General features: G+C 43.6%; 1 protein-coding gene across 5 annotated transcripts; it reads left to right on the top strand.

The window, feature by feature from the left end:
- Positions 1 to 914: 914 nt before the first annotated feature.
- LOC309526515 (thiol S-methyltransferase TMT1A-like) lies at positions 915 to 23157 on the top strand. 5 transcript variants are annotated; one of them, XM_082212709.1, is made up of 5 exons: positions 8018 to 8588; positions 12631 to 12835; positions 17169 to 17434; positions 20430 to 20572; positions 21912 to 23157. In XM_082212709.1, the coding sequence occupies exons 1-5, from the start codon at positions 8258 to 8260 to the stop codon at positions 22149 to 22151; spliced, it is 1185 nt and encodes a 394-aa protein (XP_082068835.1). In that variant the 5' UTR covers positions 8018 to 8257; the 3' UTR covers positions 22152 to 23157. The 5 variants fall into 5 exon arrangements, with proteins under 5 accessions (XP_082068839.1, XP_082068836.1, XP_082068837.1 ...); XM_082212713.1 differs by lacking the exons at positions 8018 to 8588; positions 17169 to 17434; positions 20430 to 20572; positions 21912 to 23157 and adding exons at positions 915 to 1057; positions 3433 to 4248 and having other exon boundaries at positions 12631 to 12829; XM_082212710.1 differs by lacking the exons at positions 8018 to 8588; positions 12631 to 12835; positions 17169 to 17434; positions 20430 to 20572; positions 21912 to 23157 and adding exons at positions 929 to 1057; positions 3433 to 4248; positions 5292 to 5854.
- The last annotated feature ends 441 nt before the right edge of the window (positions 23158 to 23598 follow it).

The raw sequence follows: 23598 nt of genomic DNA, 5'->3' as shown, positions 1-23598 counted from the left end.
AATTTGGAATATTTAATGTGATTTGATTGGATTGTTAAAATGGAAAATTTAATAAAAAAATATTTTTTAAAAAAGAGCAACATTTTACTGCAGCCGGTATAACAGGTTGTGGAGTGTGCCCACAACAGCTTATGAGGTTTGCTAATGTGCCCTCAGGCTCAGTGGCAGAGCGTGGCGTGCCAGCGCCTGTGGCTGCGTGGAGGGGGTGGGTGGGATGAAGGGAAACAGGTGAGGTATATATGCCTCATGGCATCCATGTCACCCAGGAGATAAGAAGAGTCGTTTCGTTGTCTGAAGAGGTCACTTCCTGGTTCACATGGAGAAGTCGTCTTCAACAGAGTCCACTGATGAAAGCACACAGCTGTATTGAAGCAGCACTGGGTGTTAAAATTTTGCACCCAGGGAAACCACCCCGATCCACGCCACAGCTCAGCCTCAGAATGTTTGGTGACCTCTGTCCTGCAGCGCTTTGGTTTATTTTTGTACAGTGGTGCCCCGCAAGACGAATGCCTCGCAAGACGGAAAACTCGCTAGACGAAAGAGTTTTCCGTTTTGGAGGTGCTTCGCAAAACGAATCTCCTATGGGCTTGCTTCGCAAGACGACAATGTCTTGCGAGTTCCTGCTGTTTTTTTTCCTTCCCCCCCTTTTTCTAAGCCGCTAAGCCGCTTATCAGCTGATCCGATCAGCAGATAAGCCGCTAAAAGCCTCTAAAAGCTGCTAATAGCACTAATCCGCTAATCCTTCAATGGGCTTGCTTCGCAAGACGAAAAAACCGCTAGACGAAGAGAATCACAGAACGGATTCTGTTCGTCTTGTGAGGCACCACTGTACTCTGCTTCCTCTACCTGCTTTCCCTTGCCTTTTATTTCTAATAAAGCTTCACAGTTTGACCACTTAAGTGTGTGCAGTAACCACCCTCAGGATTCTGGAATCCCCATGTGCATGGAATTCATGCTAATTTGAATGTTGAGGATCAGCGTCGTAAGAAACCAGCACATTCTTCTTTGATCTTGGAAAGACGGGGAGCGTGGGCTGCTTTTACACTGTGAGCAATGTGTAAGCGAACGGTCTGGGAAATGGGGGGTGCATTGGTCCCAATGTTCCAGGACTTTAAGTTGTGGGTGGAGCTGCTTTGATCTTGGAGTGGAATAAGGCAGCTGGAAGTTAGCCCTCCTTTCCCCATTACATTGTGTGCAGGTGAGGAGTGCAGGGTGCAGTTGCTAGGAGTCTTTTTTTTTTCAAATAAAAAAATGAATTGCTTTGGTGCAGCCCCAGTCCCCCCCACTTCCACCTCTTGGGTTCTGGGACTGTGGGTGATGCCTAAAAATGAGGCTGGTGGTAAAAGGTAGAAAGGTAAAGGACCCCCAGACGGTTAAGTCCAGTCAAAGGCGACTATGGGGTTGTGGCGCTAATCTCGCTTTCAGGCTGAGGATGCCGGCGTTTGTCCACAGACAGCTTTCCAGGTCATGTGGCCAGCATGGCTAAACTGCTTCTGGTGCAATGGACACTGTGACGGAAACCAGAGCGCATGGAAATGCCATTTACCTTCCCGCCGCAGCAGTACCTATTTATCTACTTGTGTTGGTGTGCTTTCGAACTGCTAAGTTGGCAGGAGCTGGGACACGGCAATGGGAGCTCACCACCACTGAGCGGATTGGAACTGCCGACCTTCCGATCGGCAAGCCCAAGAGGCTCGGTGGTTTAGACCACAGCGCCACCTGCTCCCCTTATTGGGTGGCGGTGGCAGCAACTGGTGGAGACTTAAGACTCAACTGGCAGCACTGCAGGGCTGTTGTGCAGCAGCCAGGAAAGGAAGGGGGCATGAGATGCTCTCCCTTCTCCACACAGCCTTCTCTAACTGAACAAACTGGCAGATTTGCTGTTAAGGTTCCATTCCTCTTAAGAGTACAGTAACATATCTGCAGAACAGAAGGGTTGAGGAGCCATGGGAATGAGCATGGTGCAGGGGAGTTTGAAAAAATAGAGGAGGAAAGAGGGGTGAAAGTGAAAAGGAGGGAACAGGAGGCATGGGACTGGGGATGAAGCTTCAGGCAGTTACCATGAGTGTGGTCTGAGCATAAGTGGGGCTGCAGAAAAGGAGGCAGAAAAGAAGCTATGGACAGGAGGGTGAAGATGAAAACAGGTGCAAAATGGGGCTGCAGAACAGGAGGGATTATGTCTCGACAGAACAGACAATCCAGTAATTAAAGTGCCTTTTGGGGGGGGTGTTGGGCATTGAGTTGGCAAACAGTGGGGTTAAACTGAACTTTCCTTGAAAGGTCCTTTCATCCTGATGCTCCATTTGCCAAACTAGCTGGCTCATGGCAGCCCTTAGCCCCAAATGACCCGCCGTTGTAACTGCCGTCCTTTGCACAAAAGAACTCTCCATAAAACAGGAGCAGAGAAGGAAGGTCTTCAGATCCCTGCCTGAGGGGCAAAAGGTTGCAGTGACATCAAGGGAAAGCTATGGGGAGAAATCGCAAGGCTGCTTTGAGAGAGAGAACTGTACATACTTGAGCTGAACAACTTGGATGAGTTAGAGGAGGAACAAATTGTTCCAGTGTCCCTATTTCCCAGGGACATTCCCAGATTTACAGAAGCCGTCCCGGTTTCTGATATGATTCCGCTTTTCCTTAGCACATCCCTATTTCCATCGGAGAAATATTGCAGGGTATGGAGTTACGGGACCCTGGAGCCAAGGAGATAAGTAAATATACAACCTTTAGAAGGCATCTGAAGGCAGCCCTGTATAGGGAAGTTTTTAAAACGTTTAATTAGGTTTTTATATATATTGGAAGTGGCTGGGACAACCCAGCCAGATGAGCAGGGTATAAATGAGAAAATTTATTATTATTATTATTATTATTATTATTATTATTATTATTATTACTATTATTATTAAATAGGATGTCTGTATTTTCATCAGATAAATGTTTGATGGTATGTTGTTCTAAACACTTAAGATTTGGCTACATGTTAATCCGTTATGTGATTATATCCTCCACAGATTTTTTTCTTAACCCCTCCCCCCCCCAAATAAAATAAACCCTTGGGTTAAGCTGCCTCTGAATGGAAAATGCAGGTAATAATGATTTTATTATTATTATTTATACCCTGCCCATCTAGCTGGGTTTCCCCAGCCACTCTGGGAGGCTACCAACAGAATATTTAAAACATGATAAAACATCAAACATTAAAAACTTTCCTAAACAGGTGTGCCTTCATATCTCTCTGCCCCCCAGCTCCAGGTCCTTCCCAAGTTATTCCCCCTCACACAAATATGTACACACTCATGTGTACATGTGTGACGGGTAAGAGAAATCTGAGTAAGCTGTGGGTTAAGCAAAAAAACAAATAAACTGCTTTTGCGCTTCAGAACGTCAGAGGACAAAGAGTTACACAGTCACCCTCCTTCTCTTCCCTTCCGGCAGATTGCCAAAGACCGCTTTTGGCAGTTAAAACAAAAGGCTCAGGCTGAATGAGGAAGTCAGTGGGTAATGTGATCCTTAGGAAGTTCCTGAACCTAGCAAGAAGTTTGCAGCTTCCTCTCTCCTCGTCCACAACCCTGCTTTGAGATCTGCACTGGAACTAAGCGATGATAGAGGAAAGAGAGCCATCCGCGTCCTAACTTTTCCAAGACAGGCTATATCGACGTTTGCACAGAACTCAAAGCTATTTCCCCTGCTTCTGGACTTCCGAGGGGAAAAAGAGGGTGAAAGATCCGAGACTGGGCTGGAGGAGTTGAAATGGCAACAGCCCTGGTCTTCTGCCTCCGTCTCTGTCTCCAGCTGCTAGCCCTTCCCATATACGTCCTGTCGTACTTGGGCGTATGGCAGCCCTACTGCAAGAAGATCTTCCCGGCCTTCATGGAGAAGTTTGCACCCAGTTACAACAAGAAGATGTCAAGGCAGAAACAAGAGCTGTTCCGCAACTTGTTGGAGTTTGCAGGCCCCTCGGGGCAGCTGCGACTGCTGGAGATAGGAACCGGCACGGGCTCCAACTTCCAGTTCTTCCCGGCCAACTGCAGGGTCACCTGTACAGACCCCAACCCCCACTTTCAACGGAGTCTAGCCAAAAGCATGGCCCAGAACCAGCACCTTCAGTTTGACAGCTTCTTGGTGACCCCGGCGGAGAATCTGCAGGAGGTGGCCGATTCTTCCGTCGATGTCGTTGTTTCCACTTTGGTCCTCTGCTCCGTGCGGGACATGCAAAGTGTTCTGAGCGAAGTCTGCAGAGTCCTCAAGCCGGTGAGTATTTGAGGGGGAGAGGGCAGCAAAAGAGACATGGTGGGTTAGAGATGCAATTTCAGAGGGGTATAGTAGGCAGCAGGCTGATGCAAAGAAAGGGAGAAGCAGGGTTCACTTGCCCCAGACCTCGAAGATGGCATGGGGGCCCTCGCCAGGGTCTCCCAAACTTACGCTGTCATGCCAATAACAAGACTCCCACCCCAGACCTCAGACAAGCTCTGAACAGGCCTGGTAAGAAGCTGTGTGTTACAGTGCAATTGTAAGCATGCTTATCGGGAGGTAAGCTCCATTGAACTAAATGGGACTTTGCTTCTGAATAAACATGCCTAGGATTGCAGACCTTCCAAGTGTCCCTGTTTTCCAGGGACAGTCCCAGAGTTACAGAAGCCGTCCCGGTTTCTGATTCGATCCCAGAATGTCCCACGTTTCCTTAGGAGGTCCCTATTTTCATCGGATAAATGTCGGCGGGTATGAATTTATGTGATCCCTGAGCCAAGGAAATAAGTAACTATACAACCTTTAGAAGACATTTGTCTTACCAGACTGACTTTGGGTATGTTCCTTTTGACAAAGGCCTAAAGCTTCACTGAAGCCTGTGTCTATTTGGCACTCCTTTGGGGACCACTGACTACAGACCCCAACCTTGTACTAAATTTCCCTGTCAGACAGAAGGGAGATTGCTAGTGGCAGGTAATCAGCCCTTGGGCTTACATGTTTGTGAATGCCCCAAGTCTAATATTCATTCAGATGTATATTTTGCCTTTTGACTGAATGATCTTCAATGCAGCTTGCAACAGATTGTAATAACATACATATGTAGGAGCTCTTAGACTTTCGAGCTACTGGAATATTGACATTTTCGCGGGTATTTATGCAAGGAACAAGCAAAGCACAAGTAGGTCAGTCAGATTTTGGGGGAAATAAATACCTAGTGAACATGATTTTAAGGCACTGAAAGTGGTCTTATATCATGCACAAAACATCCTACACTCTTGGTTTCCCTGAAATACTTGTTGTTCAAATGGTCTCCTCCTTTCCTTTAGGGTGGAGCATTTTATTTCTTGGAACACGTGGCTGCAGACCATTCAAGCTGGTGCTACTTTTGGCAGCAAGTTCTCTTCCCAACATGGAAACTTCTCTTTGACGGATGCTGCTTAACAAGAGAGATCTGGAGTGATCTTGACAAAGCAAATTTCTCAGATGTAAAGCTGCAACATATATACGTCCCCTTACACTGGACACCGATTCAGCCACATATCATTGGTTATGCTGTAAAGTAATTCTCAATTCACCAGTGCAATCCAATCAGATGAATGTTTACTGAAAAATATGTTCCACTGAGTTCAGCTCCTGCGTCAGACTGCAATACAGTAGTATGCTCAGTTACTTGGAAGAAAGCTCCACTGAACTCAGGGAATTTTTATTTCTGAGTAAACATGCTAAGGCTTCTCCTTTTATATACACATTTCAAAGGAAGTTTCTTTCTCTGAAAGGCATTCAGTTCTACTTTCTAAAGTGCAGAGCAGACTGGGGAAATCTTAGAATATAGTCAACGACAGCTTGTTTAAATCAATTAACTGCAAATTAAAGCACTACTAATACACCATTTTAAAGTTCTCTGCATGCTTTTTTCTCCTAAAAAATATGTGTAAACACATAGCATTGCTAGCTGGCCAGAAAAAGAAATCAGCCTGGCCAACTTGTGCTGATTTGATCTGCAGAAATCAGCTGGTGAAGCTTTTACTGACAGGCACCTAAATATTATCTGAGTGGGGTGTAGAGATTGGGGGAATTCTCACCACTTGCTTCAAACAATTCCAGGACTGTGAGGGGCAGAGCCATGGCAGATGAACTGGTGGGGAAGGGACCCTCGCTCAGTGACAGAGTACAGTGGTGCCCCGCAAGACGAATGCCTCGCAAGACGGAAAACTCGCTAGACGAAAGAGTTTTCCGTTTTGGAGGTGCTTCGCAAAACGAATCTCCTATGGGCTTGCTTCGCAAGATGAAAATGTCTTGCGAGTTCCTGCGGGGTTTTTTCCTCCCCCCCTTTTCTAAGCCGCTAAGCCGCTTATCAGCTGATCCGATCAGCACAGCCGCTAAAAGCAGCTAATAGCGCTAAGCCACTTATCAGCTGATCCGATCAGCAGATAAGCCTCGATAAGCCTCTAAAAGCCTCTAATAGCGCTAATCCGCTAATCCTTCAATGGGCTTGCTTCGCAAGACGAAAAAATACGCTAGATGAAGAGAATCACAGAACAGATTCTTTTCGTCTTGCGAGGCACCACTGTACAAGGTGCAATCCTTGGGCTTCCTGTTAGGACCCAATTGCAGGTGACATGGAAAAAATATTGTCCAAGACCTCTGGCAGCGTAGTGAGCATGGGCAGAGTTGGACAAAAAGTCTGACCCTATATATGGTTACCTATATCAAGAAGTGAAGATGTGTTTGTAATGTAGCTATTACAATTTTTTGTTGATGAAACTGCTGGTAAAGGGGTTGGTACAGGAACCAGTTCAAAAGTTGCCTACTTCAGCAGTAGTTAATTGATGTCAGTATTTTACTTTATCATTTTTGCTTTATGGTTGTTTTATTGCTGCAACCCACTTTGATATATTTTTTATGACATAGCAATACATATTTTATACATAAAACTCTATCCCAAAGGTATTTTAACATGCCTTTAGGACTACCATATTCTACATGTTAAATATGCATTTATACCTGGGTTCTGGAAGTGGTTGATATTGACCCCCTACAGTTTAGGGGGTGAATAAAGAGCCAGGGGTTGAAAATGGTCTAGCAGTAGGAAATCTTAATGACGAATAGTGCAAAAGAATAATCATCATGAGCCTCAGAAATAAACAGTATGGACATGTATCTTCCTTGCCAATGTGGAACCTTATATTTAACAAGATTTCACAATCCAACAGTATGCCAGATTTATTTTTACATTTTTGCAATTCCTGGTAATGGTGGATGATTAATAAATGTTCATGATATTCTGGTATTTCTTGACTATATTTCATATACCTACCTAAGTACATGCAGTGGGGTTGATGCCAACTTCATAAGTTCATCAAAGGGTCAATGAACTCCTAAGCGTAGGAATTAAACATGAGAAGACATGAGCACTGAACCACTGTCATATTACAAGTGAACTCTTTATTTACTGTATTTGCTATTGTTTAAGATAAAACCAATTTGAGAAACTACTTTTGCCATTTTTATGGATGTTGTTTGCAGATAGTTGCCTTCGTGATATTGTGTCGACTGCAGTAGTCCTTGTATTACTTTCATTGCTTTATAGCAGTTAAGCTTAGCCAGCCATGTTGGGCAGAAGATTCCTGCATCGCAGGCGGTTAGACTAGATGCCCCTTGGGATCCCTTTCCAACTCTATGCTTCCATGCACGAAACGAAGACGTCTGTATACACACCTGCTACTGCTGACTTGTTGTTTATTGGAAATTTAATTTGTAACATTCTTTTTTTTAACCAGACTTTTGGTTGAACTGATTGACATCCTATGCCCTTTTAAAATGCGGCTCCTTTTTTTTGGGGGGGGGGGTTATTGGGTTGCTGTTTTCATTTAGATTTTTTATATATTATGGTTTTTATATTGATCTTTTCTGTGAACCTCCAGGTATAGGGTGGTATATAAATTCAATAAATAATACTAATACTAATAATAATGCAATTGCAGCAAATCAAACCAACTGGGTATAGGGCAGTATATAAATTCAATAAATAAATAATAATAATAATACTGCAATTGCTGCAGATCAAACCAACCGGTAAAGCAAGGAGGTGTGTGGGCGGTGCGGATGCAATGCAATTCTTTATCGAAAACGAAACAAAAAGAAGAAGGATCTGAGTCAAATCTTAACTTTAAATTTTACTTCCAAAAAAGGTTTCTTCGAAGGCTGGGGATGTATTCCCTCAGCGTTCTTGGAATGGGCTTTAAATCGCGCAGAAATCCCTCGCAACCGCGGCTCGATCGGCCTCGCTGTTATGTTTGCCCCAATACGGAGGGAGGTTTCGTCCCGCCAGAGTTTCGCGCGGACCTCGTTTCCGTCCCGCGCGCCCTTTCCAGGCAAATGCAAGAGCGGGAGGCCGCCGCGCGCAGCTTCCTCGCGGCCCCCGTCACGTGACGCTCCCGACGTCACTCCGGCCGAGGAGAGGGAAAGACGGCGAGAGCGGGGGAAAGTTGGCCGCCATTTTTTCCTCCCTCGACGGACGATGCGGCGGAGCCTTCGCCCCGCAGCCGGGCCCTCGCTGGCGCTCCTCGCGCTGCTGTACGGACCCCTGCCCGGCGCTCTGCCCTCCAAAGTCCCCGCACACGGTGAGCCCGGCGTCCCCCCTGGTTCCCGTGGGTGCGGCAGCGGGCGCTTGGGCAGGGCAAGTTCCCTCACGCGTTGAGGGCCTTGGGCGGGAGTGCGCCTGCGCGCGGAGTACCCTTCCGAACTACGACTCCCGGCAGCCTCCAGTGCGACGGACGCAGAGTGCGTAAGGAGCATGCCAAGGAGAGTCGCGCACGTGGAGGGATGCCGCCTGGCGTGGTGGAATCCTCAGCTGTTTCTTCCCGGACGGCTCTTCCTTCTACTCTCCCGATTACTGGGATCTCTTCCCAAGTTAGGCGGCCCTCGGTTTGCCGCTCTGCCTGGCTGCTGTTTTTCCTGGAGGTCGAAGCACGTGGATCTAATGTTAGGCAAAGAAGGCAGCGAAAACTCTACCCTTTTCCCTCCCTTCTGCTCCTGTCAAACGGCGCTTGCTGCTGTACGTGGTGGAGTTTAGGTCCCAAGGGGGGAAAGGCTCCGGGGCTCAAACCTGTTTGGAAGCACCCGCAAAAGTGGATTTAATTCGAGTAAGTCCCCCATTTAGTAATTTTCTGAATTTTTGTTGTTGTTTAGTCGTTTAGTCGTGTTCGACTCTTCGTGACCCCCTGGACCAGAGCACGCCAGGCACCCCTGTCTTCCACTGCCTCCCGCAGTTTGGTCAGGCTCATGCTGGTAGCTTCGAGAACACGATCCAACCATCTTGTCCTCTGTCGTCCCCTTCTCCTTGTGCCCTCCATCTTTCCCAACATCAGGGTCTTTTCCAGGGCGTCTTCTCTTCTCATGAGATGGCCAAAGTACTGGAGTCTCAGCTTCAGGATCTGTCCTTCCAGTGAACACTCAGGGCTGATTTCCTTCAGAATGGATAGGTTTGATCTTCTTGCAGTCCATGGGACTCTCAAGAGTCTCCTCCAGCACCATAATTCAAAAGCATCAATTCTTCGGCGATCAGCCTTCTTTATGGTCCAGCTCTCACTTCCATACATCACTACTGGGAAAACCATAGCTTTAATTATACGGACCTTTGTCAGCGAGGTGATGTCTCTATTTTCTGAATTACCGTGTAACAATGCCACAGGCGCACGGTCTGTGTCGATCTCTGCCCCTAAAGTTCATATGATTGCAACATTCCTTTTCTAAGCTCTGGAAGAAAGGAGGTTTTGTTAGGTTGTCAGTGCTGCTTTGGGGCGGAAACGGTGTAAGATGTCACTTTCAGTAATTTAAGAATACACATGAAGTGTACCAGTTCAAGCAGTATTGGCTTGAAATTTAATCAGCTTTGTAAGCATATCTGACCTGTTCAGTAAGGCTGTTGTGCCCTTTTAGAAGCAAGCCACATGGGCCATTAAATCGATTTCCATAATTCATAATAGTGGAAAAGTTTTAAGAAGAATTGCCTTTCCAAAAGCCTTTTATGTTCAGTTGTTTTAATTTAATGCTGTGTAATCATGTGAAGAAGAAGAAAAACACGTTCTAGTTATAATCTTGTAAACTAGATCTTGAGCATAGATGAGATTGTGATATTTCCAGGTGGGAATTCTGATTCAAGTTTTTCAGGGTGCTGCCGCACAGACAAATTGGGATGAGATCTGCCCCTTCACCTCTGTTTAGACTTTGTTTCTCCTTTGTCATTTTGTTGCAGCAATAGAGAAACAGGCCTGGATCTGCTCTGGGACTTTCCATACTGTATTTTTATTTTTATTTAATTCTTTTTGCAGGATTGTGAAACGCTTTATCAGATTTCAGTTTAGTCTGAGTTTTTTATCTAGACCAGTGGTTCCCACTTAGGGGTCTGGGGACTTCTGGGGGTCTGTGAAATGCCCCCATGGGGTCCACAGCCCATCCCCACTAAATTTTTGCATGGTAATATCACAGTTTTTATAGTCTGTGTTTTTTTGTATACCTTTGATTATTTTTAATATGCCTTTGCTTGTTAGGAGCTACCCTAAAAAATTGCTTTGCAGAGGTACCGGTAATTATCATAGAGTTATCAAAATTTTCAAAAGCAGGGGGTCTGTGGCTTGGCTTTTGAAAAATAAGAGATTCTCAGTAATTAGCTAATTGGGAACCACTGATTTAGACTTTATGCCACATTACAGTAATAATTTACATCAAGTGTTTTGTAATGAAAAGTACTCAACTTGTTGAATTGTACTGTTATCTTTTCCCTTTCCTGTGTCTTTTTTATGTGTGTGTGTGTGTGTCTTTTATGTACTGTTATAAGAATTCTAAGGTGTCATAAATAAAATGTGTGTTCGTAAGTGCACAAAGTAAACACTCATACATAAGTACCTAAGCTACATGTCTGAAATAGTACAGGAGAGCAATCCTGAAGCCATCTTGACTCTTAATGACCCCAGCTATTTCCTCTGCAGAAGAAAATACAGTTGTACCTCGGGTTACATACGCTTCAGGTTACATACGCTTCAGGTTACAGACTCCGCTAACCCAGAAATAGTGCTTCAGGATAGTGCTTCAGAGCTCGGGTTAAGAACTTTGCTTCAGGATGAGAGCAGAAGTCGTGCTCCAGCAGCATGGCAGCAGCAGGAGGCCCCATTAGCTAAAGTGGTGCTTCAGGTTAAGAACAATTTCAGGTTAAGTACGGACCTCTGGAACGAATTAAGTACTTAACCTGAGGTACCACTGTATCTTGGGAAAAACCTCTCCCAATAGTTCTTTTAACTTACAGGTCCTTCAAATCCAATCAAAAGAGCACATTTTGTGTATGAATATGGGAGGTCTGTGGCCATGATTTCAGAAACTAGGTTATTTACCATTTCAAGAGGATGGCTCAAACTAGCCAGAATAAGGCAGTCAGCACACATTAGGTATCTTGACAAACAGGAGACAAGCCACACCCTCAAATTTCTGCTGTAGACTGCCTCTTTCCGTGATGCTTGTGTGATGTTTTTGGGTGGTCTTTGAATAAGGGGTTGGGCAATTTCTAACTCTTCAAAAGCTGTTATGCACTGGTGTTGTGGGCCCTTCTCACCTCCTTGCAAGGGAGGGAGGACTCTGGTGCAACAGGAAAATAAAAATCTGCCTTGCTTTGACTGGTTCCTGCCTCCATCCATTCTTCTGTGACCGATAACTGTCTTAAGGGACACTGAATCCCTTGATGGAAAGTTGGGCTGCAAAAGCCAACCCCAATTTTTTCTATAACAATACCTTCCATAATATCTCTTAAAAATTGTAATGTTTGTACTCCTTTGTTTCTGTTCATAAATGTGTGCCTTTTGTAGTAAAAAAAAAAAGAGGAAGAAACATTTGTGCAAATGGAGCCTTTCCCTTAACTTGAATTGCCTTCTGGGTGAAATTTTCAGGGAACAGTGGCAGCTGAGGTGGGAAAACTTAACAATCCTCTCTTTCCCATGTGCTGCCACCCCCACCCCATTTAGAGAAAAAGGTCCCATACACAACAACTGGAACCTTTTCCTGAAGCTAAATTGCTGTGAGGAGCAGTTGGGAGGGAAATGTTAATCACCTCTGCCCCCCCCCCCAAAAAAAAAACATTGCCAGGAGTCTGAGCAGCAATTCAGCTTAGGAAATAAAACTCCTTTGTAAGGAAGAGCAGGATATAATTTTAATAAAATTGTATGTGTGTGTACACACACACACACTCCATTTGTGTGACTCGAACTTTTTCTCTAAACTTGAATGCATCCGGGGAAGGAAGAGGAAGGAGAGAAGTGGATGCATTTAAATTACTGGGTGGGTGAATGTGAATGAAATTTGTATGCTACTCTGGTCCCGGTCACATTGACCTCTTATGTTTTGGCTTCTGTTATATGTTTGGCCACCATCCTGGAGGCATGCACTCTGTTAACCTCAATCAAACAAGTTGGTGTGTTCTTTTAGGCCGGCATCTGACAATAAGATTATTTAATGATTCACAGAAGCCTTCATGCTTGCATAATCTCCAACAGAAAGCAATCTGATAACAGAACTGCTGTGTCAGATTGGACAGTTGAAACAATGGCTATATTGTATTGTTGCTGAATGCCTGCTGTGTTTTACACTGAAATACCAGTACAACTTTTTTATTTTTAGAATGTGGAAGAAGGCCCCTTGTGGATGAGACAGCAGAAGGATCTCGGATTATAGGTGGACATGATGCTCAGCTTGGGGCTTGGCCATGGCAAGTTAGTCTACAAGCTCAACCTGCTCCTGGAGAATATTTTTACCATATATGTGGTGGATCTTTAATTAATAGCAACTCAGTGCTGACAGCAGCACACTGCATTAAAGTAAATATGTATGTATTTTTTTTTTGTTCTGAATCTTTTTCTGTCAGTTTTGTGCTTGAGGGACATGTATTGGTCTTTACCCACAAGGGGGGATCTGGAAAAAAATGTTTTAGTACTGTATATTGCCAACCCTTAACAGGGGTGTTTTGGTTCATGTGTCTTCAACTAGCCTAATTGAACCATACCAGAGCAGGAGCCCTATAGCGTTGGCCATGGCTCAGGGGGAAAAGGAGGGAGAAAAGGAAGAGGGGAAGATTTCAGTTTTTCCTACCATTCTGAAACCTTTCCCCATTATGCCATATGATACTGTGGTTTTCAAGTTCAGGGCTGGTTGCCAGACATAAATCTGAACACTTAATTTAATCCAATCCGTGCAATACTTCTGTAGGACAGTCTTTACTGATGACAATTTCCATGTGGTTGCTATAGAATACATAGCTTGTCAAAAAAAAAAAAAAAAGTTGGGTAGATGGAACCTGCAGGCTGGCATATGTCCATGGAAACCTTCTTTCCAAAATAGCCACCAGCCATCCTCCTGAAGCACTTATTTCATGAACCATAACATCTACATAACAGTTAAGTACTTAAGTTTTGGTTGTTTCCTTAATAGCTCATATAGTATTGTATAATAATGCAGTCTTATTAAAGTAATATAATTATGCTAATAATACTCAAAATAGGTACACAAGAAGTGGAGATGTGTACCTCAAACTCTGAGTCCCCAAAAATGATATATCCACACTCCAGGAGAATCATCTGCAAGATGGACTGGAATGCCACTTTACTATAGTTATTTTTACACATTTACATGTTTTTAATTATATGATTAGGGACGCGGGTGGCGCTGTGGGCTAAAGCCTCAGCGCCTAGGGCTTGCCGATCGAAAGGTCGGCGGTTCGAATCCCCGCGGCGGGGTGCGCTCCCGCTGCTCGGTCCCAGCGCCTGCCCACCTAGCAGTTCGAAAGCACCCCCGGGGGCAAGTAGATAAATAGGTACCGCTTACCAGCGGGAAGGTAAACGGCGTTCCGTGTGCGGCTCTGGCTCGCCAGAGCAGCGTTGTCACGCTGGCCACGTGACCCGGAAGTGTCTGCGGACAGCGCTGGCCCCCGGCAAATAGATGTGAGATGGGCGCACAAACCCCAGAGTCTGTCAAGACTGGCCCGTTCGGGCAGGGGTACCTTTACCTTTACCTTTAATTATATGATTATGTTGTTACCCACTCTGGGGCTTTATGGTGAAGGGTAAGAAAACTGGGTGGGGAGGGCAGCACAGGAAAGGAGTGTTTGTTTGTTTGTTTGTAGCTCATGGTGCCTATCTCCCAACTCTAATGATCACTTACAGTATACTATTAAATGTTAGGGGCTTAAGCAGGCCATCTTGCCCTCTGAATTGACATCTTCACCATTCGACAGCTGAATTAGCCTCAACGATAGATCAGATTTCTAAACTCACACTATCTTTCTATAGCACTGTGATCCTATTTAAGCACTCTGATCCTACTTTCTATAGCACTCTGATCCTATTTTTATATAATCCTATAATTATATCACGACATACCTACACATTTCCATCATTGGTATTTGCATGCACAGTGAAGGCAGAAATCATTTAGCGTCACTTGAAGCTTGTCCCAAACCCATTTGGTCTTGAGCATGCCAATTCCTTCTTTTCCCCACCTCAGGTTTTCTTTTTTCTTTTCCTTCTCAGCTATGATGTTAAGATTGTGTTAGGCCCAAAAATTCAGATTCATGTCAGGCTTTTGCTTCTTTGTCTTTGTGTTTGTAAATATATTTTTTTCATTTAACTTAAATACTGCAGATCTAGGAAGTCCCCAAATATGCAGAAATAATCTCCTTTTTTTTTTTTTTTTTTTTGAGTGGCACCAATTCTCTTCCACACAGATGGGCCCTCAATTGCCCAAGTTCTAGAGAAAAAATAATGAATTGCTGTGTCAGCCCATATAGGATTGAATTGTTGTGTCAGCCCATATAGGAATAGTATCATACTGTGAGGGTATAGGCTAAATTTTTGATATGTGCCATTTTCACAGATCTGCGACACAGAAAGGCTGTCTAGGTGCAGTCTGTATGCTTCTGTGACATCAGAAGCCAGTGTCAGTCCTTTAAATAACATTCAAAGCAGGAAGGCATTTTCATTTCTGGGAGAAAGTTGAACAGTTTTGGGGGAGTGGTGCCTTACTAAAAACAGTTTTCTCCTACTACTTCAAGCAGAGCATAGCTGCTGTCTTTGGTTGTTTTGTGGGTCACCGTGACGCTCCAAAATGCCCTGACAGGAATGACATTCTGTTATGATCTTGTAGTGGTGTTTCAACTGCAGTATTGGGAAATATGGCTTATTTGGCTACTGATTGTAGCAGCTCTACACCACATGAAGCAGCTGCCCCCACCTAAACAAATTGCCCTCCTTTGGCCTACCTCCCCCACCCCACATTGGCCTCCAGATCAGAATCTAGCCCACCTTAATAAGCCACTGTTAACCTCATAGTTGGATACTTAATTGCTTTTCGATCACAGCTAGGCTCATTTAGGATTCAGTACCTAGAAGAGAGCTTTCCAAACTGTGTGCTGCGACAAATTAGTGTGCTGGCTGCAGTGTGTAGGTGTGTTGCAGGGGTGCGGGTGGCGCAGTGGTCTAAACCACTGAGCCCCTTGGGCTTGCCGATTGGAAGGGCGGTGGTTTGAATCCGCATGATGGGGTGAGGTCCCATCGCTCTGTCCCAGCTTCTGCCAGCCTAGCAGTTTGAAAGCACACCAGCGCAAGTAGATAATTATTGGAATTTTTCAACATAAATGTGCCATTTTAACCCTCAGCCATGCATGCTAAGGTAACGTGTAACAGCTGAGAATGGGGATGCTACGAAGGGCACTTTCTCTTTATTTAAAAGCATTTCGAAATTGCTTAATATTCTAAAAACCTAAGTGGCATGCAACACAAAAACAATATCTGTATCACCAACATACTTTGGTGACCAAGAGCAACGGAATTGCAGGGGCCGGAGAACCAGTAAAATGAAAAGTACATGCAGATGAGAGCCCATCAGTGGTGCACTTTGCATGTCAACCAGTTATATGAATAGGTCACACACACATCCCAATGAACGTTTTTTGAATGTATCATCAGTAGGCTTTGCAGGAGAGCAGCCATGTAAGCCTCTTGCAGGAGAAACAGTAAGCATTGAGGCACCTTAAAGACTTCACAAGTGTTACCGGCATAAGCTTTCATTGACTGGCTCATTTCTACAGGTACTGGAGCCGGTGGCGCTGTGGTCTAAACCACTGAGCCTCTTGGGCTTCCTGATTGGAAAGTTGGCAGTTCAAATCCACATGACACAGTGAGCACCCGTTACTCTGTCCCGCCTTCTGCCAACCTAGCAGTTCAAAAGCATGCCAGTGCAAGTAGATAAACAGAAACATTTTTTACCTTCCAGACACAGCAGTACCTATGTGCTCTGGCACTCATTATGGTCATCTGTATGCCAGTAGCAGTTTAGTCATGCTGGCCAAATGACCCAGAAAGCAGTCTGGACAAACACTGGCTCTCTCGGCCTGAAGCAAGATGAGCACCACAGCCCCATAGTTGCCTTTGACTGGGCTTAAGTAGGGGCTGGAACGGATTAGTTCAACCTCCAGTGTGCTAGTAAAACTGAATTACTTTGCCGTGAAATGATGCTTGTCCAAAAAGTGTGCCAGCAACTTGAAAAGTTTGAAAAGCGCTGACCTAGAAGTTCCAGTAGGATTTATCAGCAAAAGGATTTTCACCATAGGTTCAGGTTTTAAAACAGCCTCGTATCATGAAACTCGTACCATTGTAGATTACAAATGACACTTATCTTTTCTTTCTGTATGGCTTCCATGATTCGCTATGACATGTCCAAAGGGATTGTTTACTTTGAGCAACAGGTGTATATGCAGCTCTTCCCATTCAAAAGTGCTCTGGAATAGTTTCTACTCAAAAGTTCTAGTGTCAAATGCAAAATTATCTGTGCAGTTCTTTTGCATCGATGGACAATCTTTCCATTACCTCCTATTTTCTTGTCTTTATTCCACTTAACTTTATTTTTGATTCTGAATAGAATTTCCAAATAAATTTCCATAAAACTAATATACTATTTAAATCACAGAGATAGCAAAACTCCTAGGCTAGCTTTTATGAAGAGTGAGCCATGACAAGATTCCAAGTTCATGGTTTGAGTAGAGTTCCTGTAGGGGAATGATTGCATGTGTGTTGACCCGGGTTTGCTGTTGCTCTCAAATTTTAAAGTCTGAAATGGGAACTTCTGCACTAATTATTTACTCTAGAAGGGATTTTATTCTGTCCTAGGACTCCAGAATCTTGGAGGGCAGTGATTGGCTTGCATCATCTGTATAAACCCCACTCTCGCACTGTAATACAGAAGGTCAGCACTATCACAATCCATTCTGACTTTGAATGGGGCACCTTTGAAAATGATGTTGCCTTGTTTCGACTTGCCAAGTCTGTCAAGTACAATGACTATATTCAGCCCATCTGCTTACCTGACACTCCTCCTCTCCTGTCTCATGAGACCTCGTGTTACATAAGTGGATGGGGAAGCACATATGAACATGGTAAATCTTTTATTTTTCCTTTAAACTTTTGTTACTAGTGAGAATTAAGTTATCTCCAGCTGCATACTTAGCTGGAAAGTAAGTCCCATTGAAGCACTTCAACTTATTTCATACATGGGGAGAACATGGATCTTCAGATCAGTGGCACTGCCATGAGCACATACATAGCTCCACAGTATGGCAACCTTTTCCTGGCTGACTTAGAACACTTTCGGATTTCCCCAAAAGCTTTTCCTTTGCCTACGGGTGCTTCCGGATTGCTGTTATTGCAGGATCAGTGTTCTTCATGTCTGCAAGTATTTTGTAGGTTCCCCATGATGTCATTATCCCAATGGCAGCTTGTATTTTCCTCATTTAATCCAGATTTGCCATTTCCAGGGAAATAATAATAAATTTTAATTGTTTGTTTGTTTGTACGTACATACCTCACCCATCTGACTGGGTTGCCCTGGGCAGCTTCTGACATAATAAAAACAAAGCAAAACACTAAAAACTTCCTGATACAGGGCTTCTTTCAGATGTCTTTGGAAAGTTTTGTAGTTGTTTATCTCTTTGACATCTGGTGGAAGGGCGTTCCACAGGGTGGGTGTCACTACTAAGGCCCTCTGCCTGGTTCCCTGTAACTTCTCAGTGACAGAAGCTCTAGAAGGCCCTCGGAGATAGATCTCAGTGTCTGGGCTGAATAATGGAAGTGGAGATGCTCCTTCGGGTGTACAGGGCCGAGGCTGTTTATTGCCAGTGGCCCATTTGCAACATTAAGTGAATGTCTGAGATACACTGATGTACATTTATCATTTGGATTCTTGGGCAGGAGACTCTTGAGCAGTTCCACCAGGACTTCAGTAACTTTCACTCCAACATTAGCCTGGACCTGGACCACTGCATACAATAGGTTAACTGTCTGGACACTACTGTGCAACTTTATAATAGAAATAGAAGCATCACCTTATATCGGAAACTCGCTAACTGCTGCACATACTTACGTGCTTCCAGCTGCCACTTACACACTCTGGTGTGTCCTCAGCTAGAAGAGAGACTTTGAGGGACAGGACCTGAGGAAGGATTGTTGTAAGTCAGCCATGGAGATGTTTGCATCTTATGGAGCTTTGCGAACAGATGATCTGACAATGAATGTTCTCTCCAAAGCTGAAGTATTTGTGAGAAAGTACAAAGTAGCAGGGCTTGGTGGCTAGATGTTCTGTAGCCCCATCGGGGATGCTTCTGATGGCTTGCAGTCCATCTTTGTGGGAGCTGTTGGTATAAAGAGCTGCAGCATCCATAGTAGCTGGTATGGTGGTTTTGGGGACATTGTCAATGGACAGTAGTTTCATCGGAGTTAGTAGTATCCCATATGTAATTTGTATAGTAGTGCCACATCTTAACAGGTATATTCAAACCATTGGAGCCACTCCAACAAACCAAGCCATCATGCTGAGTGGGACTTACCTTGCAAGGTGAAGAGCTTAAAACCTTTTTGTACCATGTAACCCAAATGGACCTGCAGCAAAAATAGCTTTTAAGCGCTCTGCCTTGCTGGGGCAGCGGTAGTGGGTGGTAAATTCTGCTCAGTGCACTGGCTCTGAAAGGACAGTGGTGTTTATTTTGCCCTGCAAGATCTCATGAGAGCATCTCACAGCCAGCATGCTGAACGGGCCTTACCCAACAAGCAAGGCAGAGAGCTTTAAAGCTATTTTTATGCTGGGTAACCCCAAGCAGATCCAGCACAAAACAACTAAGCTCTCTGCCTTGCTTGGGACTTAACCTGCACAATTTCAACCAGCCCACCTTCAACTGCATATGCTTGAAATTGCACAAGCCAAATGCGTGTAGGATTAAGGATTACTCTGCTGGTGGCATTGAGTCTATATATCCAGGCACCCCCAACTGTGCAGGTACTAATGCCTGAAACAGTTCCCTATGGTTTCCTGGTTTGTGCATTTTGGGTAGTAGATTCAAGATGCCTGATCAGAGCTCCTGAGATGGGTATGTACAGGTTTGGTCTTGCACATCTGTAGGAAATTCCTCCATCAGGCTGTGTTGTTTCTTCTAAACAAAATAAAAAAATTCCTTCCAGTAGCACCTTAGAAACTTAAGTTTGTGATTGGTATGAGCTTTCGTGTGCATGCACACTTCTTAAGATGCACACGAAAGCTCATACCAATAACAAACTTAGTTGGTCTCTAAGGTGCTACTGGAAGGATTTTTTTTATTTTGTTTCGACTACGGCAGACCAACATGGCTACCTAACTGTAACTTGTTTCTTCTAGTATTTCTAAGTGGAATCTGAGGATAAAGGCACAATACATGATAGAACTCATGTCTCAATAATAAATGAGTCATTTTTGTGGGAAGGAGGAGTAGATGCTGGTCTATTCTACAAAAAAATATGCCAGTTATTCAGATACTCAATTACTCTGGCTTTTGCTCTGACTAAACCTGTGCAAATATCATAATTCTCATATTGTGCACCAGACTAACCTGGGTAATTTGTAAACCTGGCTAATTTGTAAACTGTTTGAACTACCATGCATAGTATAGTGATAGCCATAATAAAATCTTTATAATATGTATAGCAGTTCAAACAGTTTACAACTGGCCAAAGCAAATAATGTGACACTGAATCTACTGAATTTACATCTGTTTGCCAAGCCATAATGACATTTTATTGCACAGTAGACACTACTACTCTCAGTGGTGGGATCTAAATTCAATGTACTATATTTACACATAGCCACACTCATTAAACAATTGCACTACCGGAAAAATGAAAGAGAATTGAGTTCTGCATTAGTTTCTTAAAAATACATGCCATAACTCTTGAACCTTAGTTTATCAACTAATGTAGATTATGCATGGAGAATGGGGGTCTGGTGCAGCAGGCTTAAGAAAGATGTACTGACCCAAGAGCTACTAATATCCCTGTTGTCCTGTACATTCCAGATTATTAAACAACAAATTAGCATACTTCCACTTTTGTCTTGTGTTTTCATTATAGGCAAAGCTGTACGTATATTACAAGAAGCTCGAGTCAGCATTATTCCACAGCAAATCTGTAACAAATTTGATTGGTATGCTGGGGCAGTATCATTGAATATGCTTTGTGCTGGTACTGAAAACGGGAGTGTCGATAGCTGCCAGGTAAAATTCCATTTGAAAAACATATTGGCGAAACCTCCAGCCATGTGGTTGCTAAGTCAAACTTTACTACCTGGTAGTAACACAATTATATGTCAGTGTAACACCATAGTCAGTTCCAGAAACATAAAAATTTGTTCATTTATGTGCTAGAACATTTATTATTTACAATAGTGCATAAGTATCCCTTCTACACTGAACAAAAATAATAAAAAGTTCCCCCTTGCAAGTATACACTTGAAAAAACAAAAGGAGAATTGGAGAAAGGGTGTAACTAGGGTTGCCATATTTCAAAAAATAAAAGCGAGGACACCCTTAAAGTTGTTGAGGCTTTTTTAGGAAGACCCCCCCCCAAAATGAGCTTTTTAAAAGGAAAACCCAGAAATTGTTGCGCTTTTTTAAAGACAAACCCCAAAGTTGTTTTGTTGAGCTTTTTGTGTGTGACAAAAACACCAAAAGAATCATATGGCAGCCCTAGTGGAACTAGATTTCTAATACAGATTTCAGGGAATGTGCAAATCTGGGCATACTTCCAGCTGAAGTAGAAAAGCCTTCACCATGATTTTTAATAACTTGTTTACCTCAGTAAAGACTGCTAAGAGGTGGGGTAAGGGATAAAAGCGGAGGAATAGTCAGAGTATGTTTATTTTCTTCCATTCAGAACACTTGGACCACATTATTTGCATTCAAAATAGAGGGTGAGGAATGTTCTTCTCAACACCTGTGTACATAATGCCTAGTTACGAGAGCAAAGACTGGATGGCACGCCATGCGCACTTCAATGTGTAGACTAAATTTCTCATCAGGCTTACTGAGCTTGTAGCTGGAATTCCCAGAATAGGCATTACCAATTTTTTGTAAGTGACATAGTTATGTTTAGTGCTGTTCCACAAAGTCCAGCTTTCCCACATCCATCTTTTCTAGCAATCTGTATTTTTCTTTTGATAACTATTGTTTATAGTTACTTATTAATAGCATTTAATCTGTCGCTCAACAATGCCCAAGCTCTCTGGGAGGCTTACCAATAACATGGAAGGCATAGCTCAGACTTACTGAATTCTATCCAGTGCTGTGTGAGTAGAGTTCCACTCACAAACAGGACTTCCACTTCCTCTCCTCCCCTGCAATGCCCAAAATCGGTTTGGTTTTTCAACCCTCCAGAACTGTTTCTGAGGGTGCACACGGAAGAGAGAGGAAGTTCCACTGTGTGCATGGAAGCCTATTGCACCCATAAAGATCCAGCATTAGATACAGCCCCTACTATCATAATTTCTATGCACGCTACATCTCCAGAATACCTTCAGCAGCACTCAAGTTATCTTCTTTATTTTTTATCCTCCAGGGAGACAGTGGTGGTCCTCTGATGTGTTCTTTCCTAGATGACAAGTATTATCTGGTAGGAATCACCAGCAGTGGTGTTGGTTGTGGCCGACCACAATTACCGGGAATCTATATCCGTGCAGCAAATTACAGAAGTTGGATTGATTCACATGTATCTGACAACAAAACCACCACTGTGAGCATTCAGTTTGTCCTGATCTTTTCAACTGCTGGATGGGTAACTTTCCACCTCATTTTCTAAAAGAGGCAAACTTCTACTCCACTGAACTAGAATAATCTCAAATTGTTTTCTGAATTTACTTCCTCCTCTTGGCAAATGTGTTTTAGCCAAATTCAGTGATCTGGATTCAGGCATTAAGATCCCGTTGAAATCAAAGTGTAGTTTGTCCCATGGATTTAATTGGGAATGAAAAGTGACACACAGAGCAACCCAAACTGGGCTTGGAAACAGCAGTGGAGTGACAAATATGTTGCCACATCAAAAGTCCTGCTGACTCATGCTGACCAAGGCAGATGTTGGGGAGGGGAGGGATATTTTTTGCTGTGCCAGCTCCAGTCTGCTATAGCTGAGAGGCCTTGAATATCAAACATCTCAGGGAATCTGTGGGATTTTGGGTCCAACAGACCCAAAGCTGCCAGTACCCTGACTCTACCCTGCAATGCCTGCTTTGTGGCTGCTAGCTACCACTGGCAGTAACTTTTTGAATGAATGATTCTGGGGCATCTGCAAAGCAACCCCCACCCCATGGCAGAGAGGTGATTACATTTCATCAAGTCCCCATCAACGTGTGTTTATGTAAGGGATTGTGTTATTAGTTTGCATCCAGTCCTTTATTTTTAAACAACCTATATGCTTTGAATTTTTATTATTATTTATTGAATTTATATACTGCCCTATACCCAGACACCTCAGTGTGGCTCACAGAACAAAATAGATTCAAATATATTATTTCACCCTTAATCTAAAAACATGAACCCGAAAGGCACTTTTCAGTTAACATGTGTGATTTACATTGCAACCATCACACTCTTCAAAATGGGCTAACAGGCATGCTCTGAAAACAGTCACTGAGCATATGATACAAACATATTTTTATTAATGTTTAAGCACAGGACTCATAATTTGTGGAATTCAAATCTTACCCATATTTTTATTATTCTAGAAAAAATGTACATGACAGTTGCCTAACAAACAATGCCATACAATTATACTGTGTTTGATAATAAATTTTGCAGTTGAATGTCAACCTATTTGAAACCCAAGTGTAGTATTTATGGGAATCCTTAACTTTCCACTGCTGGTGCCCAACGTACGGGGCGTGGGGGTGCAGTGAATATTATTCACCTGGGCGTGGGGGGTGAGGTGAATATTATTCACTCTGGGCGGCTTCCAGCAGAATATAAAAATGTAATAAAACGTCAAACCTTAAAAACTTCCCGATGCACTTGTGTCCCTGGCAAGAGATAAGAAAACAGCCACGTGTGTTGAACCCTGAGTCAGTCCGTTTTACAGGAACATAGCATTTTGAATACAGGCTTGCTCTTTTGATACAAAGGAGGACGAAAAGTGCTGTGGCATAGTAGAATTATTCTGTTTTGTTACCATCTCTATACAGCTGCCTAAAGTACAGTGTGTGCTTCTGAACATGACGAGCTTAAACGAGTGCATTCCCATGCTTGGTCCAGTA

Source organism: Podarcis vaucheri (genome assembly GCF_965113315.1).
Source record: "Podarcis vaucheri genome assembly, chromosome: 2".
NCBI lineage: Eukaryota > Metazoa > Chordata > Lepidosauria > Squamata > Lacertidae > Podarcis > Podarcis vaucheri.
The sequence above is the reverse complement of the archived record's forward strand: the minus strand, read 5'-3'. Positions and strand labels throughout refer to the sequence as shown.

What these genes read in the sequence shown, in the direction of transcription:
- LOC309526515 (XM_082212709.1), top strand. Translation starts at nt 8,258, where the DNA reads ATGTTTGCCCCAATACGGAGGGAGGTTTCGTCCCGCCAGAGTTTCGCG. An exon ending in CTCCAAAGTCCCCGCACACG is followed by an intron (nt 8,589 to 12,630) that starts GTGAGCCCGGCG and finishes TTTTATTTTTAG; the next exon opens with AATGTGGAAGAAGGCCCCTT. An exon ending in CACTGCATTAAAGTAAATAT is followed by an intron (nt 12,836 to 17,168) that starts GTATGTATTTTT and finishes ATTCTGTCCTAG; the next exon opens with GACTCCAGAATCTTGGAGGG.